This window comes from Leptonychotes weddellii, chromosome 5 (genome assembly GCF_054177405.1).
Source record: "Leptonychotes weddellii isolate Sample4059 chromosome 5, ASM5417740v2, whole genome shotgun sequence".
NCBI classification, from domain to species: domain Eukaryota; kingdom Metazoa; phylum Chordata; class Mammalia; order Carnivora; family Phocidae; genus Leptonychotes; species Leptonychotes weddellii.
In genome coordinates, this window is record NC_138373.1 from 9347061 (window position 1) to 9363084 (window position 16024).

General features: G+C 58.8%; 2 protein-coding genes across 3 annotated transcripts in view; one reads left to right on the top strand and one right to left on the bottom strand.

Annotated features, from left to right (window-relative positions):
• LOC145721516 (CAP-Gly domain-containing linker protein 2-like) overlaps positions 1-15191 on the bottom strand; it is a 35634-nt gene extending 20443 nt beyond the window's left edge. Inside the window, exons 1-2 of one of the 2 annotated variants that reach the window (XM_081819576.1) lie at positions 10801-11080; positions 6794-6987 (exon numbers count right to left, since the gene is read on the bottom strand). In XM_081819576.1, the coding sequence (XP_081675702.1) occupies positions 6794-6920 (127 nt within the window). In that variant the 5' untranslated portion in view covers positions 6921-6987; positions 10801-11080. Of the gene's footprint in view, positions 1-6793; positions 6988-10800; positions 11081-14844 lie in introns of those variants that run through there. The other variant, XM_081819575.1, reaches the window with a different exon arrangement.
• LOC145721948 (CAP-Gly domain-containing linker protein 2-like) overlaps positions 12467-16024 on the top strand; it is an 11184-nt gene continuing 7626 nt past the window's right edge. The window contains exon 1 of the mRNA XM_081822774.1: positions 12467-12547. Coding sequence (XP_081678900.1) covers positions 12467-12547 — 81 coding nt within the window. The remainder of the gene's footprint in view (positions 12548-16024) is intronic.

The following is a 16024-nucleotide window of genomic DNA, read 5'->3' on the forward strand; positions in this document are numbered from 1 at the left end:
AAAAAAAAAAAAGATTTAAAAAAAATTAAAAAAATAAAAATAATTCTTCCAGGTTACACGGAAAGGTGTTTCTGATGTGATACCTGGTCAGAAAGCAGGGCTGAAGAGTGTCCTGACACAGACATGGACACAGATGCCTGGATGCAGGGAACATGATAAAAAGGTATCAATTTTACAAAAACACAAGAGGGGCTTTGCAGGGGCTCACAGTGACAATATGCTCTGAACTGAAGCATGTAATGAAGTTGGCCCTCTGTCCTGGAAGGTCGGAGGGGAAAAAAAGCGTGCCTATGCTAAGACCCAGCCCCTCAAGGAAGCAAGTGGTTCCTTAAATGTTCCACAGAACATAGTTCCACAGGGGATTAATAGGTATTATGAAAATAAATAATCTCCAAATTCCAACAAGCTTGAGAAATAGCAGCTTAAACAAAGTTAGGGTTATTTTTGCTGCAGGACTTGTCAGAGGCTTTAACGTGCTGATGAGCACCACAACCTCGTAGGAGGGGCTATAAAGAAGGTGACCACGTGATTCGTCATCCCAAACCAGACACCTTGAAAAGAAGGGAGGCGCTATTAATACGGTGTCATGCCAAGACCACAGACATAAACTAGGGCTGTCCCAGATAGAATGGTCACCCTGGCATCTTCCTCTCTGTGTCCATCAGACTAGCTCCAACGCCCCTCACTGGCACAGCCACTCCGCAGGACTCCGATTTCCCTTGGTTCGCACAGCCCGCCTCCCAGGCTGCTAGGGTACTCATCCAAGTCCCACTCAGAATGCAAGCCCTGGGTAGGGGGGCGCACACCGACTCCCCTCTCCATCCTTGGAGCCCACGACCAGGCTGAAATGCAGACTGGCCACGACCCTGACCTCCCGTCCCCGGGGGCCCCAGAGCAACATACATAAATGCACCACGAACCCCAAAGCAGCCTTCTGCTCTAAGCCCCCTCCTGTCCCTAGCAGGTGCTCAAGGCAGGGGTCATGAAGGAAGGCACCGGGTCCCCATAGCATTCCTCAAGGGAGCCAGCTTTCCTACAGTGCGTCCCCCAGCCTGGTCCACTCTCCAGTCAGTCCTTCTGATCAGCGACTGAATCCACCCCGGGGCCCACCCAGACCACGGCAGGGCCCACCCCCTGAGGCCGCAACAGGCCTGGCGTCCCCCGGCTCTGCTGTCTCCAGCCAGCCACCCCGGAAGAAGGAACCCTCTATCAGTCCACTCCGGGGTGGGCTCTGTCCCAAAGACAGCTCGGCGTCCTTCCTGAGCCAAACGGGACTCAGAAGTCCCCTTCCGTTCCCCCCTACTCCCAAACCAGGAGGACAGAGCCCCCAGCCAGCAGACTCAGGCGGGGACCGAGGTGCGGAAGACAGTGCGAGGCTTACCCTGGAAAGAGCAGAGCCAGCTCCCCATGGAGAAGCCCTGCTCTGGCTACACCACGGCCGGCAGGCAGGCATTGGCAGATGGGCCCCTGCCCCCCGGATCAATACCAGGCGACGTCAGGAACATTAGGAGGCTGCCCTGCCCCCCACCTGCTCTGCAGTCCAGCCACAGAAATGCTCAGCTTGGCTTTCCCCCTCCTGATGCCATTAAAAAGTTTAGGATGTGGTTAGGGGAGGAGGGCCGGAGAACTTGACCTTGAAGGGGGTGGGGTGCTGCCTGGGGCTCGTGCAGCCTCTGCAGGGGCAACGGCTGGAAGTCTGTCCTGGTTCTGCCCATGTCTGCACGGCGGCTGGGCCAAGTCACTGGAAACGGGGATGATGCCACCTGCCCTCCCAGGGAGCGGGGTACCAAGGTGAAAGACATCACCCTCCAGGGGGTGGAGTAGGATAGGGCCCGTGTCTAAGACTAGAGGCCAGCTCCAGCCCTATGGGTCCCAGCTGGGGCACATCGGGCTGGTTCCCGGGTCTGGAGCGCCCACCGGGTACCGGGGGGCATCTGGGTCCCAGTTCTGTAAGCCAGAACGGAAAAGCTCTGGGACCAGCCCTGTGTAGGCCCTCTGGGGGGATCACGACACAGGCAGTGGACCCTGCCCCGAGTGGCCTCCTCCCTGCCTGAAGGGGGAACTCCCGTGCATACCCATCCTTGACCTCCATGTCCTGGGTCCCCAGCATGAGGAAAGGCCATAGGCAATTTGGGGGACAGTTGTGCCCAGCCTAATGAGAACCGATCACTCCTCCCACCTGCCACCTGCCCAGGACAGGACTGAACCGGGGGTCCCAGCCACCCCACCCCTGCGCAGGGTGGTAAGTGCCAGTGGCCTAAGGCAGCTTCAGACCCAGCCCACCTGAGCCTCCACTCCAGCCCCGCCACTCTCTGGCCCTATTGTTCTGGGCAACTCAGATGACAGCTTGAGCCTCAGTTTCATCAGCTTGAAAATGGAAAGAACAGTTCTCTCCCTGGGTGGTTCAAGAGAAGCAGCATGGTAAGACGCCTTGGTGAAGCAGAGAGGGTCAAACACTGTCCCTCGTAAATGGGACACCTCTGGGGCCGGACCACAGCGCCGGGGGGAGGGGAGGGGCCCCTTGAGGACCTGCCTGCCCTGGGGGAGCGCGGCAGTGGCCTGTGTCTGTCCCTTGCCCGGCAGCCCTGAGTCCTCCCCATGTCACTCCCCAGGTCACCCATTCTTGTTGGGGCCAGGAGGGACCCCCACCACCTGGCCTGCCTGCCTCCACCTGAGGCCCAGAAGCAGACCCCGCGGGAGGGCTGAGGGCTCCTGTTCACAGCCTGCTGCCATCCCCTCTTGCCCACCATCGCGGGGCAGTGGTGGACCCTCCGCCGGCCTGGAAGCCTGGACCCCCTTCTCCTCCCTCAGGCCCAGGATGGATTCCAAACCCCAGGCGGACCCCCGTGCCAGCTCCCAGCTCCCCACTGGGGCCCCGGCGCCTGCCCTGGACCTGTTCCCGACACTCCCCCCTTGCCCACTCGAGCCATGCTCTGACCCGCAGACACCTCAAGACTCAGGGCCTTTGCAGCCGCTAGTCCCTCTGCCTGGGTGCTCTTCCCAGCTCGGCTGGGCTGCTTGCTGCTTGTCACTCAGATCTTTGTACCAGTGTCACCTCCTGAGCAAGAGTCTCCGTGACAGCCTGACCTGAAGCAGTCTCCAGGGGGGCTCCATCCTGCCCGGCGGGGCTGCCCCCGACCTCATGAGCCTCTGCGCACTGGTGGGTCCCAGACGGCCCTCCTGCGCACCTGCCACTCTGACCACCTCTGGGCCGCCTCCCAGGACAACAGTCCCCCTCCAACGGCCCCTTGTTCCTGCCGCTTCCTGTATGTCCCAGCTCTGGGGACTGATGCAGCCCCCCTCCGTCTCCACAGGGCTGGGGGCAGGGGCACCGGGCCAGGCCCGGCTCTGGGCCAGACCCTCAGCCCGGAGGCTGAGCTCACACTTTGGGAGACAGCCACTGCCCCGATTCCCAGAGCAGAGTCCACTTATTGCTGCTGCCGCCCCCCTACCATCACTCCCAGGCTCCAGTCTCCACCAGACCCACCTCTGGGGCCCCAGTGCCCCTCACACAGGGTCCCGGCCTCCTACAGGGGTGGGCACGTCCTGCACCTCGGACAGCAGATGGCCAGAGCCTTGGGGTGGGTGAGGGAGCCCAAGGAGCCAGCGGGGGGCGGGGGGGGGTGACCCTGTCCTCCTCTGGTCTTTCCACCTGCCCCTCCTCCTCTCCAGAGACTCTGGTTCTGAGACCCGGAGCAGAGTTGGGACAAAAGCTGCCGCTGTGGGCCTCAGAAATCTTCCTCCTCTCGCCAGGCCAGTTGCTCTGGGCTCTCTGCTCCCTCCCCGCCGCCTGGAAGCCTTGCTGGGATCTGCCAGAGGCAGAGGGAGGGGGACGCCAAGCCCAGATGCCCCGGCGGGCACGGGGGTGTGGCTCTGTCATCAATCGGGCATTCACGGCGTGGCACCTCCTCTCTCTGGAACAGTCCTGCAGGGTGGGGGGGGTGCGGGGGGGCCCCAGGCAGAGTCAGACCCCGCAGCCCCCACCCTGAGGGGAAGCAAGCAGCAGGCCACACAGAGACCAGCGAAGACACTGCAGCAGTTCAGGTGGGGGGGGGACACTTCCCACGGAAGGCAGTAAGACGCGCCGCGGTGAGTGGCAGACTTGGGCACGGCCCACGACTGAACCGCTTCCAACGGTCATGTGCCATAGGAGAAAAGCCCGGAAGGAGCTCTGTCACAGTGGCGGCTGTGATTAGGTTAAGCAGAAGGGTGGTGGCTGCTGCTTTTATCACTCGCAAAACTTTCCGTAATGGCACTATGGAGGGATGGGGAAAGGAAAAGAAAGGAGTCCTTCTTGAGTTTTGGACTGCAGGCACTTGGCGCTCATTAACTCTCCGGATCCCATTTGTGGCTCAGAGAGATTAAGTCCCTCTTCCAGGGTCCCACAGCAGGGGCAGTTAGTTAGAAGGGGCATTAAGGGCGGGATCAGAGCCAGAATTCAGGCCCCTCTTGATCGGGGAGGGAGCAATGAGGACAAAACCCAGAAGGTGTGACGGGGCTCTCTCCAGGACACAAGAGGGTCGGGTCAGGCTGGTGACCTTCTCCCGGGGAGTCTCCACACAACCCCCACTGGACCCAGCTCAGCCCCCCTTCGTGCCCTTGCCCATGCCCTTCCTCCACTGCCAGCAGGCCCTCCTCCTCTCCACACTCACATTCCCTCCATCCTGAAGGCTGAGCTCATTCCCGCTTCCTCTGGGAAGCCTTCCCTGATGGCCCACTCCTGGTGGTCGGCCTTCTGACCTCCCCTAGCCCTGGCAGCGAGTGCAGGCCTCCCGACCTGGGTGGCCACACGCCTCCTCACTGGGCTCCTCACCCCCACAACCCGTTCTCCACACAGTGAGCTGAGGGACGTGAGTGTCCAACCATTCCTCTGCTAACACCCTCCAACAGCCCTGGTCACCCCGAAAACCAACCCAAACCCCTGCCCTTCACGATCTGCCTCCGCCACCCTCCCCAACCTCATTTCACACTCCTCTCCACCCAGACTTGTCTTCCTTCCTTCTCTCACAAACCAGGTCCATTCCTGCCTCAGGGCCTTTGCATCACTTGTTCTGTCCCCCCAGAACATCCTTTCCCCTGTGTTTTCTCTCTCTGGCCTCTTCCCATTGTTCAGGAATGTCATGAGTAAAGGAGGATTTGTCACACTGGAAAGGAAGTCTGGGCCTCCAATGGGACTGTTCTGGACAAGCCTGCCTGCAGAAGTCTGCCCAGGGGCCATACAACACAGCTTCCTTACCCTCCCAGCCTTATTGCCTGACTCTGCCAAGGCCCTGGTTCTGCCAACTCTCCATACCTTTGGCTCAGACTTTCCTTGACTCCACCCAGGGCCCCGATTGCCTAATCTGGCCCCCGGCTATTTTTCTGTCTCTCCAAACTTCTGTACCAATCAGATGAGACGGACAGTGTCTTACCCTGCTGGCTGGAGGGTAATCAAAGCCAGGATTTGTGCCCAAAGACATTCATCACAGCGTCATTTATCAAAGTGGAAAAATAGGAAACAATCATCCCCAACTGCAGAGAAGGAGTTAAGAACACGTTTCCAATTCTTTTTTTATCATATTCCTTTTGATTTAAACTCTCCGATGGCTTCCCGGTGTTATTACAACAGAAGCGAAATGCCCTGGACAGCCCCCCAAGCTGTCCCCACTGTCGCCCATCCTCTCTCACCAGCACACTTGTCACTGGCCACATGCCAGCTACACTCTCTTTCTTGCCCTCCCTAATATTTGCCATGTGCTCTTCTGCCACTGGGCCTTTGCATGAGCTGTTTCCTCTGCCTGGAACACCCTCCCTTCTTCAACTAATAGACTATCACCCTCTGGACCTCGGCTCACCTGTCCCCTCCTCAGGGCTGAACTCCCAGACCTGGTCAGGCCCCAGTTCTAGGATCTCATGACACTCCATGTCCCCCACCAGACCAGCAGCCCCGAGGGAGGGCTAGGCCCACTTCCGGTTTTGCTCAGAACGAGTGCTCTGGTGGTTAAGACTGTGTCAACAAAGCAGGCCTTTCGTTTATAGTTGTTGGATGGACAGGATACCTTACAGCCATTAAAAATGACGAGGAAAAATCCACTTGATCATATTAGAAGGGAAAAAAACAGATTTTCAAGTTGTATATGCAGCATGATTGCAAGCAGGTAGGAAAAAAAAAGTAGAAGGATAGAAACCAAAATAACGGTTGCCTCTAAGGGTGAAGATGACAGGCAATGTTACCTCTGCAGCAAACTTCCTGAATATTCCACTGTGGGCTCCCTTACTCTCATCCTCAGAAGAGCACGTAGCTAACAGCTGTCCCCCACCCCCAGCCCGGGGAACCCAGCCCCCACCTCCGCCCACCAGCAGGAGGACGACGGGTCAGGGGCGGAAAGGCTAAAGGACATGGTTCTGGGTGGCAGACAAGAAGGCTGGCGGGAAGATGGAGCTGGCTCGCTAGGACAATCCCAGACCCTGGAAGGGAACACAAAGGGGGCGGGGAGGCCGGTGGAGGCTGGAGTTTGAATCCTGGCTGAGTGACCTTGGGCCCAGTGCCATGCCCACCCGGATCCCCACTTTCTCACCCCTAAGCGGAGCCCGCAGTACGACCTGCGTCCCAAGCAGGGGGAGCGTGAAAAAGAACGGCACCCATAAAGCGTGCATCAGTGCTCGGCGCTAGTTAATCAGGAAAGGGATTACAGCCAGACAGAAGGAAGAACTTCCGTGTGCTGCTAGCCCCCAGGCTGGTCTCTGAGGGGCTCTTCTGGAAGAACCGCTCCCCACACCCGGCCCTTCACCCACCACCTTCGGCCCCGCGCACCTTCCTTGGAGCCGGTGGCCGCCGCCGCCGCCGCAGACACGGAGGCCGACCCAGTGGACGTCCGGCCCACGGGGCTCGAGTGCTTCCCCCCACGGCCGGGGGGCTTCAGGCCGCTGGGCTTCTGCATGGTGGTGCCACTCGGTGTGTGGAGAAGGGTCCGTGCGGGTCACGTCCTGTCTGCCATCGCCCCTCACCTGCGGGCAGACGAGAGCGATCACCTCATCATGTCACCACGGGCCAGGGCCCCCCCAGTGGTGACACAGCAGGATTCCTGCACCCCCCTACCCAGTGGGGCGGGGGCCCCCATCCCCCTCTTCCCTAGAGAGGGAAACCGAGGCACAGAGCAGTGGCAGCAAGCGTGGGCCCAGTGTGGCAATGGTGTGGCCTGGCCCGTGTCCTGGTCTGCTGGACTCCGCGGTCGGCCGTGCGGTCTCTGCCCGCCTCCTGGGCCTGGCAGGCAAGAATCGGGAGCAGGGAGGTTTGGGGGTCGGCAGGAGGAGCTGTCGTAGCCCCAGCAGCCCTCCACGGGGACCCCGCAGGTTTGGCTGAGTGGGACTCCCCCCGAACACAGGCTGCTACGGATTCTGACACGCATGGGCAGCCTGGGGCAGACAAGACAGGCCCGCCGTCCCCGGGCCCTCTCCTCCACTGCCCTGTGCACACACCCTCTCTTGCACCAGACGTTCACGGAGGGCTCGCCAGGGGCCAGACCCGGTCCTGCCCCAGAGCTGCAGGCCTCTGTCTGGCGAGCACATTGTCCAGTGGGGAAAGGGAACACAGAGCCCCACTGGATGAGCAGAGGATTCTGGGCAAAAGCATCACCCCCGGGGTCCTCGGGAACAGGGGAAATCCGTGCTCTCCGGGTGCTCGGCTCTGAGGCCGCCTCTGCCAGTCCAGCCCTATCCTTACCCATCCGTGGTCACAGAACGCTATTCTCTTTCAGAGAACCCTTTCCTCCATTCTTGATCCGTAAGACTTATATGGGCTGTCCCCGCCACACACGAGGGGAGTCGGCACGTGACCCAGGCCTGGCCAGAGCCCCCGTGGTTAGGGAAGGGAAAATCATATGACGCAAGGAGCACCAGGGCCTGGACTCTGGCTGCTACCTTTAGGAAGGGTTATTTTCTTTCTCTGGGGCTGCCTGGGTGTGGGTTGGATGCCAGCGACTACAGGGCCATCCCAGTTATCGCATGGAGGAGCCTGCCAGGGAATGAGGCCAATGTGGAGAAAGCAGAGCTGAGCTGCTGGATTTGGATGGAGGGCCTGGATCCAGCTGAGCCTGAAGCTGGTCCCTTGAGCGCCTTACTTACACCAGTCAACAAATCCTCACACCCATGCATCGTTTTCTCTTTTTGCCTAAACCTATTTGAGGGGCACTGCCCCTTGCAACCAAAAGAGTTCTGACTGATAAAGAAGCCAATCCACAAGGCTCACGGCAGGAGTCTGCAAAGTGCCCTCCAAATGGCTGTCAGGTCAGCAAGTTGAGCCAGCGACACGATGACCTGTCTTAGCACAGCCATGGGATGAACTTCATGCAGGGCTGCCAGCCCTAAGAGCAGAGACAGATAATCCCCCGGGGCACATGAGTGACACCTACAGGCCCAAGTTAGCCAACAGGAATATGGTCCATGGCTGTCACCCTTGGCCTGGTCCTAGAGCCTTCCAAACCCAACATTCCAGTCCTCCGATGGACAACTCTGACACCCCAGGAATTCTGGGGCCCGGGAGTCGCTCGATCAGCTGCTCCCTCGTTCCCCAGAACCTGGCCCTCCAGCAAGCTCATTCCCCAGGGAAGTGACTGTGGGTTGCAGACATTGCCCTCTGGTTAGGTTAGGACTTGCTGGCGTCCCCCCAAGCCCGAATGACTGACTGAGCCAGCAGGGGCAAGCTCTCTGGTGACAGCGAATATCCCTCCCTGTGGGTGCCTAACTAGCTTCCTGCTCCAGCGGCCCAGTGACCCAGTGATCCAGGGGCCCTCTGACCTAGGAAATCCTAATGCAGGGCCCCACGTGTGAGGCAGAGGAAGGCTTCTTGCTGGGACTGGAACAAGATGCAAGGTGCCCCCTCCCCATGACTTTTGGGCCCCCTCTCTGCCTGAAACACCCCCCCCCAGAGAAAAATATTACAAATCATACATTAAAAGACTTCTATTCAGAACACTTAAAGAACTCTAATCACCAGGCGCCTGGGTGGCTCAGTCAGGTAAGCGTCTGCCTTCGGCTCAGGTCACGATCTCAGGGTCCTGGCATCGAGTCCTGCATGGGGGGGGGGGGTCCCTGCTCAGTGGGGAGTCTGCTTCTCTCTCTGCCCCTCCTCCCATTTGTTCTCTCAATCTCTCTCTCAAATAAATAAAATCTTAAAAAAAATAAGTTAAATCTGTATCTACCATATGACCCAACCGCCCAAGAAAAATAAAAACACATATTCATACAAAAACCTGTAAAAAAATGTTCATAGCAACTTTATTCATAATAGCCAAACAATGGAAAACAACCAAATACCCATCACCTGGTGAGTGATAGGCAGGGTATCTACACAACAGAACGCTCCTTGGCAATAATAAGTGAGTATGACATGTGTAACGATATTGGCCACCCTCAACAATGTTACACTAACCGCAAGACACCAAACACACAAGACTACATACTGCATGATTCTTATTTATAGGGGATCTCAAAACTATAGACACAGAAAGCAAATCAGGGGTTGCCTGGGGGTGGAAGCTGGGACTGACCACAAACAGGCATGAGAGAACTTTCCAGAAGGCAGAAGTGTAATGGATTGTGATAGCCATACAACTTGTATTTATACTAAATATCAAAGTAGTCACCAAGCCATATTTAAAATGGGTGAATTTTGGGACACCTGGGTGGCTCAGTCGTTAAGCGCCTGCCTTCAGCTCGGGTCATGATCCCAGGGTCCTGGGATCGAGCCCCGCATCGGGCTCCCTGCTCCGCGGGAAGCCTGCTTCTCCCTCTCCCACTCCCCCTGCTTGTGTTCCCTCTCTGTCAAATAAATAAAATCTTAAAAAAAAAAAAAAAGGGGGGGTGAATTTTATGGTCTGTAAGCTAAATCTCAACTTCTAAAAATCATATAAAAAATAAAATCCTTGACGGCTCTCCAGAGAAGTTAGTGCGGCGGCCTTCAAAGCCCTCCTCATCTCTTACCTCCAGCACTATGGCCCTCCCTTGCCCACTTCACTCCAGCCAAGCCGGCCTCCGGCCACACCTGGATCACAGTAAGCACTCTCCAGCCTCAGGGCCTTTGCACATGCTATTCCCTCGGCCTCAAGTAAAAAGCCATGGCTTTTCATGTAGGCAGTCTGACCTTCCCGCTAGCCAGCATGTCCTATGAGGCAGGGACCAGGCATTATAACGGCATCCCTGGCATCGGAGTCCCAAACCAGCACTGCCACGGATGACCCTGCGTTCCCTCCCTACTCACCTGACAACTCCCCACCTCCCAGACCCCACCTGTGCCTTTTCTCCCACCTGCTTCATTGTTCCAACCACCTATGCAATACCTAGCCCAACGCTTCCTCCTCCGCGAAGTCTCCCCGAACCTCTGGCCCACGGAGACCTCAGGATGGCACGCTGAGCCGAGGAGAGATGATACTGTTCTCCTTTATCTTCATCTTGCCTCCCGGGAGCCCGCGGGCAGCCCCAGGCAGGGCCCCAGCTTCTCTGAGAACCCGGCCCCAGCACAGCGCCTGGCCCAGAGCCCGTGATCCGGAAACCCCATGCGAGGGCACACCTGCCACTGCCCGGAGGACAAAGGCCTCCGAAGCCACAAATCTCCAGGACGCTCCTCCCAGGGGAGGCTTCCGGAGGCTCCCAGCGTTGCCCCCCTCCCTCCCGGACCCTGGAGATCCCAGCAGCCTCTAGTATGAAGGAACGGGTATGCCAGGCCTTGCAGGAATGGAGCCCCGCTCGTCTTCCCAAGCCCCGATGAGCCAGAAGCCGACTCACAGGAAGAGCTTGGGAAGCTCAGAGAAGTTCAGAACTCACCCAACGTCACACGCTGCTCAGAGACTGTGCTGGACCCAGCCCCGGGCTGGGCAGCCTGGGCCTGGACTAACATTTGTGAGACCCCTGGCCTCTGGGGAGAGCGCCCGCATGCCTCGCTGACAAAGGAGACCAGAGGAGCCGGCTGCACTCACTCATTCCCTCGGCCCACCACCACTGCCGGGGCGCAGGGAGGGCCGGGCAGGAGAGGCCAGTGGCCGCCCCCACCCCCAGGGTCTCCGGAGCTGGGGGAGCCGAGCGAAGGGGAGAGGAGAGGAGAGAAGAAATGGTGAACAGGAAGAGGGGGAGGAGACCTGGGGCCAATCACCCCTTTGTGACTCAGCCCTGCTCGCAGGATAGAGGAAGGAAGGGCTTTCTTGGGAAAAGCCGGGACGTGGTGATAAATTGGCCACTGGCCACGCTCTGGGGGGCGGGGCAGGCCTGGGAGACAGGGAGGGAGCAGACTGCAGGCAATGTGGGTCCAGACCCCAAGCCACCACGAGTGTCTGTGGGTCCGTGGCCCGGTGGGTGCCTGTTACACCACCGGTAAGAGGGGGTGAAAGTATGGCTGTCCCATGGGGCGTGTGGATGGGCGAGTCAGGACACATACCCCACGGGCGGCCCTCCGTGCCTGGCCCACGGAAGCCCCCGGGGAAGGGCAACTGCCACGCCGATGGGTCTCCATTATGATCTCAAAAGGCCCAGGGTGCACACGCTGCCTCCCCCAGGGACTCGGCGCCCAGGCGAGGCGAGGCGGGCAGGGGAGGGGCGGGGGAGGGCAGGCAGCATTCAGACCAACAGGCCCCCTTTGTGCTGCCCTCAATTGCCACTTACCCCAAAGACAAACCCGGGCTGCATTTCAGGGTTTCCATTTCAGCTGCCCGGGGGTGGCGGGCCGCAGGCTCAGCGGGGAATGAGGCCCAAGAAGTCTCTGCCAATCGGAGGCCCAGGGTGTGGCCCTGACGGAATTGGGGGAAGGTGCCAAATAGGACAGTGGAAAGCCCATGTCCAGGGTGCTGGCATAGCCCAGGGGGTGCGGGAGGCGGGCGCCAGGAGTCACTTTGGCAAGACACTGTTGCTGGCTGAAGCCCAGCCTTCAAACCCAGGCTTGCCACCCCCAACATCAGCCCCCCCCTGGGTTATTCTTCCTACCCCTGCCTCCAGGGTCAGCAGCCAGGGTGCCCATGCTCCCCCCTCCTCTCCCAGCCCTGTGGTCCGAGTGCCGGACAGTAGAGCCCAGAGATGAACTCCGTGTGGTCCCTGAGCCCTCACCACCAGCCCTAAGGCTCAGGCCACGGCGGCACCGTGGGGGGGGGGGCAGTGCTCCGTAATAGGGAGCATGGGGCGCTGGGGGCCAGGCAGGGGAACTTCCAGGCAGCGGCCAGATTCTGCCAGGTCAACCAAAGAGTTGAGGATTTAGTGGCTAAAATGTGTGTGTGTCGGGGGGGGGGTTCATCCAGAGATGGGGAGGAACAGCAGGGTGGGCGTGGGGGGGGTCTCCCAGTCCCACACACAGGCCATCAGCCTGAGTGGATGTGGGGCTACAGAGGGTGTCAAGCAAGGGATGTGCCTATTGGCAAAATCACCCAGCTGATGAGGGCGCTGGGGTGAATGAGGGCAGGGAGGCCACAGTCCCGGGGGGCCGCTGTGACAGACAAGGGACGCGACAATGCGGCCTGAACCACCAGAGCGGGGGGCTGGAGGGGACAGAGAGCGGAGACGTGCTGAGCGGCATTTGGTGGCCAACGGTGTGGGTATGGAGGGAGCACCCAGGGTCCCAGAAGGAGGGGGCATCTCTCCCCACGGAGAGGGACCTCGGAGAAGGTGGGGGCTGGAGCGGGGAGCCCGGTTTGGGACATGCCAGGTGTGAGTCCCCCGAGAGACACTTGGGGGGGGACAGGAGGCCGAGTGATGGGGTCCTTGGGAGAAGCACAGGCTGGGAGGACCCCCCAGTATGTGACATGAAGAAGGAAGATTTGAGGGCACCCCGGATAGACAGGTAAGAACCACAGACACGTAAGAACGAGACCGGTAAGAACAGGCAGCTTTCGAGGAGAGGGCCCCACCGGACAGCCGCTGGGCCTCCCAGTCAGCAGGGAAATGCAAATCCAAGCCACAAGGAGATCCCGTTTCCCACCCAATCAGATGGGCAAAAAGTCAAAAAGCCAGGTGACACCAGGAGCTGGCAAGGCCGGGCAGCAGGGGCTGGTGGCCACGGAGCCTGAGCCTGGACCACATAGTCCGGGAGGCACCAGCAGGGTGCTGAACAGTCCACGCAACATCCGGGGATGTGGGTTCGAGGTGGGAACAGGGCTGGGGTGCGGTAACTGGGGGCTCTGTTTCTATTTCTAAGATTTGTTTCTTCAGTCCTGAAGGATGTACGTGGGTGTTGATCGTATTCTGTCTATCCCTTTTTTTGAGTGTCTAAAATATTCATAATCATTTAAAAAAATGTAGAACTCTACCTCTGAAACTAATCTGTGTTAATTAATTAAATTTAAATAAAATAATTTATTTTTTTTTTAAGATTTTATTTCTCTATTTGACAGAGAGAGACACAGCGAGAGAGGGAACACAAGCAGGTGGGGGGAGAGGGAGAAGCAGGCTTCCTGCGGGGCAGGGAGCCCGATGCAGGGCCCGATCCCAGGACCCTGGGACCATGACCTGAGCCGAAGGCAGACGCTTAACCATCTGAGCCACCCAGGCGCCCTAAACTAAAATTTCTTTTTTTTTTAAAGTTTTTATTTTTTTATTTTTTAAAGATTTTATTTATTTATTCATGAGAGACAGAGAGAGAGAGAGGCAGAGGGAGAAGCAGGCTCCCAAGGAGCAGGGAGCCCGATGCGGGACTCGATCCCAGGACTCCAGGATCATGACCTGAGCCGAAGGCAGACGCTTAACCATCTGAGTCACCCAGGCGCCCTAAACTAAAATTTCTAAAAGACGTAAAGGCAGACATAGGAGGGGGGGGAAGCAAAGAGTGGCTTCCCTCCCTGTACACACCCACCCAGAGGAATGGGAGGGCAGGCCCCAAACAGAGTAGACCCCCCCACAGGTGCTGACTGCCAGGCCAAGGCTCCCCCTGATGTCTGTGTGGTGTGGGCTCCCCCAGCCGTGCCCCACCAGGCACCCCAACAGTCCCACCTGCACCAGAAACCCAGCGCCCCGCCAACCCCTGAATCTAGCGGGCGGGTGTGACCACTGTCCCCATGGGCCTACTCCCAGCTGCCACTCCCTGTTTGTCCCATCCTGCTCAGAAGGGAGGCTCATTTTGTCTGCATCTGACCGAGGTCAGGGACTTCCGCCTGGTGGTGAAGCTAGAGTCCCCACGTGGGGGCACAGAGCAGGGCGGGGCTGAGACAGGTCCCCTCCCTGCGAGTCCTGCCAGCTTGAGGGGAGAGCCAAAGCCGGGGGCCTCACGGACGGCTGGGGAGACGGCGCCGGCCTGCCTGTGCTCCCATCCCCACACCCAGCCTTCGCTCTCACCCGGCCAGCGAGGCCCCACAGAGCCAGCCCAGGCTGTGCAATCCTACCACTCACAGGGCTGTGGGCCAATGGCTGGCAGGAGACCGTGGCCCCAAGAAGGACAGGGAGGTAACGGGCCTTGCCAGGGAGTACCAAGGGCCCTGGCGGCCATCCAGAACCAGCCTGGGGAAGGGGCAGGCCCAAGCCTCACAGCAGAGCTGGGATCGGAACCCAAGCTGGAACCCAGGCTCCACCAGCCGACGTGGCTTCAAGGAAAGGCAGGCTGAGGCAGGGAAGATGGCATGCTGGGCCGGCAGCATGGACATAGAGGGTGGGGCACGCAGGGGCTGAGTAGAGGACAACCCGGGGGCCCCAGTGGACCCCAGCTTCTCTGGCACCTGAGGCTGGGGGCAAGCGGGGCCAAGTCCAGAAGACTGGGGTGCAGTCCAACGTGCTCACCATCCTCACAGCCTCTAGGCTCAGGGCTGGAGACCCCAATTTGTAAAGTCAGCATTTTCCCCACCCTACCCACAGCCGGGGGTGACAGCAGAGCCCCAGGAAAGACTGGGCTGTCTGTCTTACCTGAGCTGGACACCCTGGAGTGGGGCCATCTTTTCTCAGGCTGGGAGGTAGTTCAGATCCTGTCTCTCAGCACAGCAAAGGGGATCAGGGCTGTGTCGGGTCTGGGGGAGGGGAAGGAAAGTCAAGGTCAGTATACTTCCTTGCCTTACACACACACACACACACACACACACAGAATTGACACACTCACAACCAGGCTCCAGAGCCCGCTCCAGGCTGCGTGGCCACCCACACCCCCAGAGACTGGACAGCTGGGGCCCTCCTGCCACGGGCCCAGGATGCGGGCAGGCACTGGCTGACTCAAGTTGTCGTCCAATCCATCTTTATTCCCATTTCACAGAATGGGAAACTGGGGCCCAGGCTGCCGGTCACAGAGCAAGGGACCAGGACAGTGAGATTCAAGTGACAGAAACTGGTGCTGGGCAAGGGGGTCCCTGCAACCAGATGAAGTCAGAGGCCGAGGGAGGGAAGGGGCCTGCTGAGGTCACCTGCTGATCCAGGCAGAAGAGGAAGGAAAGGGCTCCTGTGTCCTGCCTCCCAGGCCAGGACACTGAGCTACTCTCCTTTTACTACTGTAGCGCCGTCCCACACATCCAGGCCAGGGAGCTGCGGGAAAGCACCCCATCACCTGGGGTCCCCTCCCCAACCCAGCCAGCCAGGCTCCTCTCTAGGGCCAGGATTTGCAGAAGAAACTAAAAAATACTCCTGAGCACCGGTTAAGCATCTGCGTTTGGCTCAAGGCATGATCCCTGAGGGGTCCTGGGATCGAGCCCCGCATCAGGCTCCCTGCTCGGCGGGGAGTCTGCTCTTCCCTCTCCCTCTGCCCCTTTCCCCCACTTGTGTGCGCGCTCGCACACTCTCCCTCTCTCTCTCTCAAATAAATAAATAAAATCTTAAAAAAAAATACCCCCGAGCAAAGGATGGTCTTTACAATAAGTGATGCTGGATCAACTGGACAACCACATGGGGGAAAAAAAAAATCACGATCCCGCCTATAGTGGGTAGAAATGATGACTTTCCTTCCCCTCCCCAGACCCGACACAGCCACGATGTTCATGTCTCCATCCCCGGAAACTGTTAACATGTTAGCTTCCACATGGCAAAGGGGAGTAAGGTTGTAGATGGAATCAAGGATGCTAGTCAGCTGACCTTCAGATGGAAAGATTATTCTGGATTATCC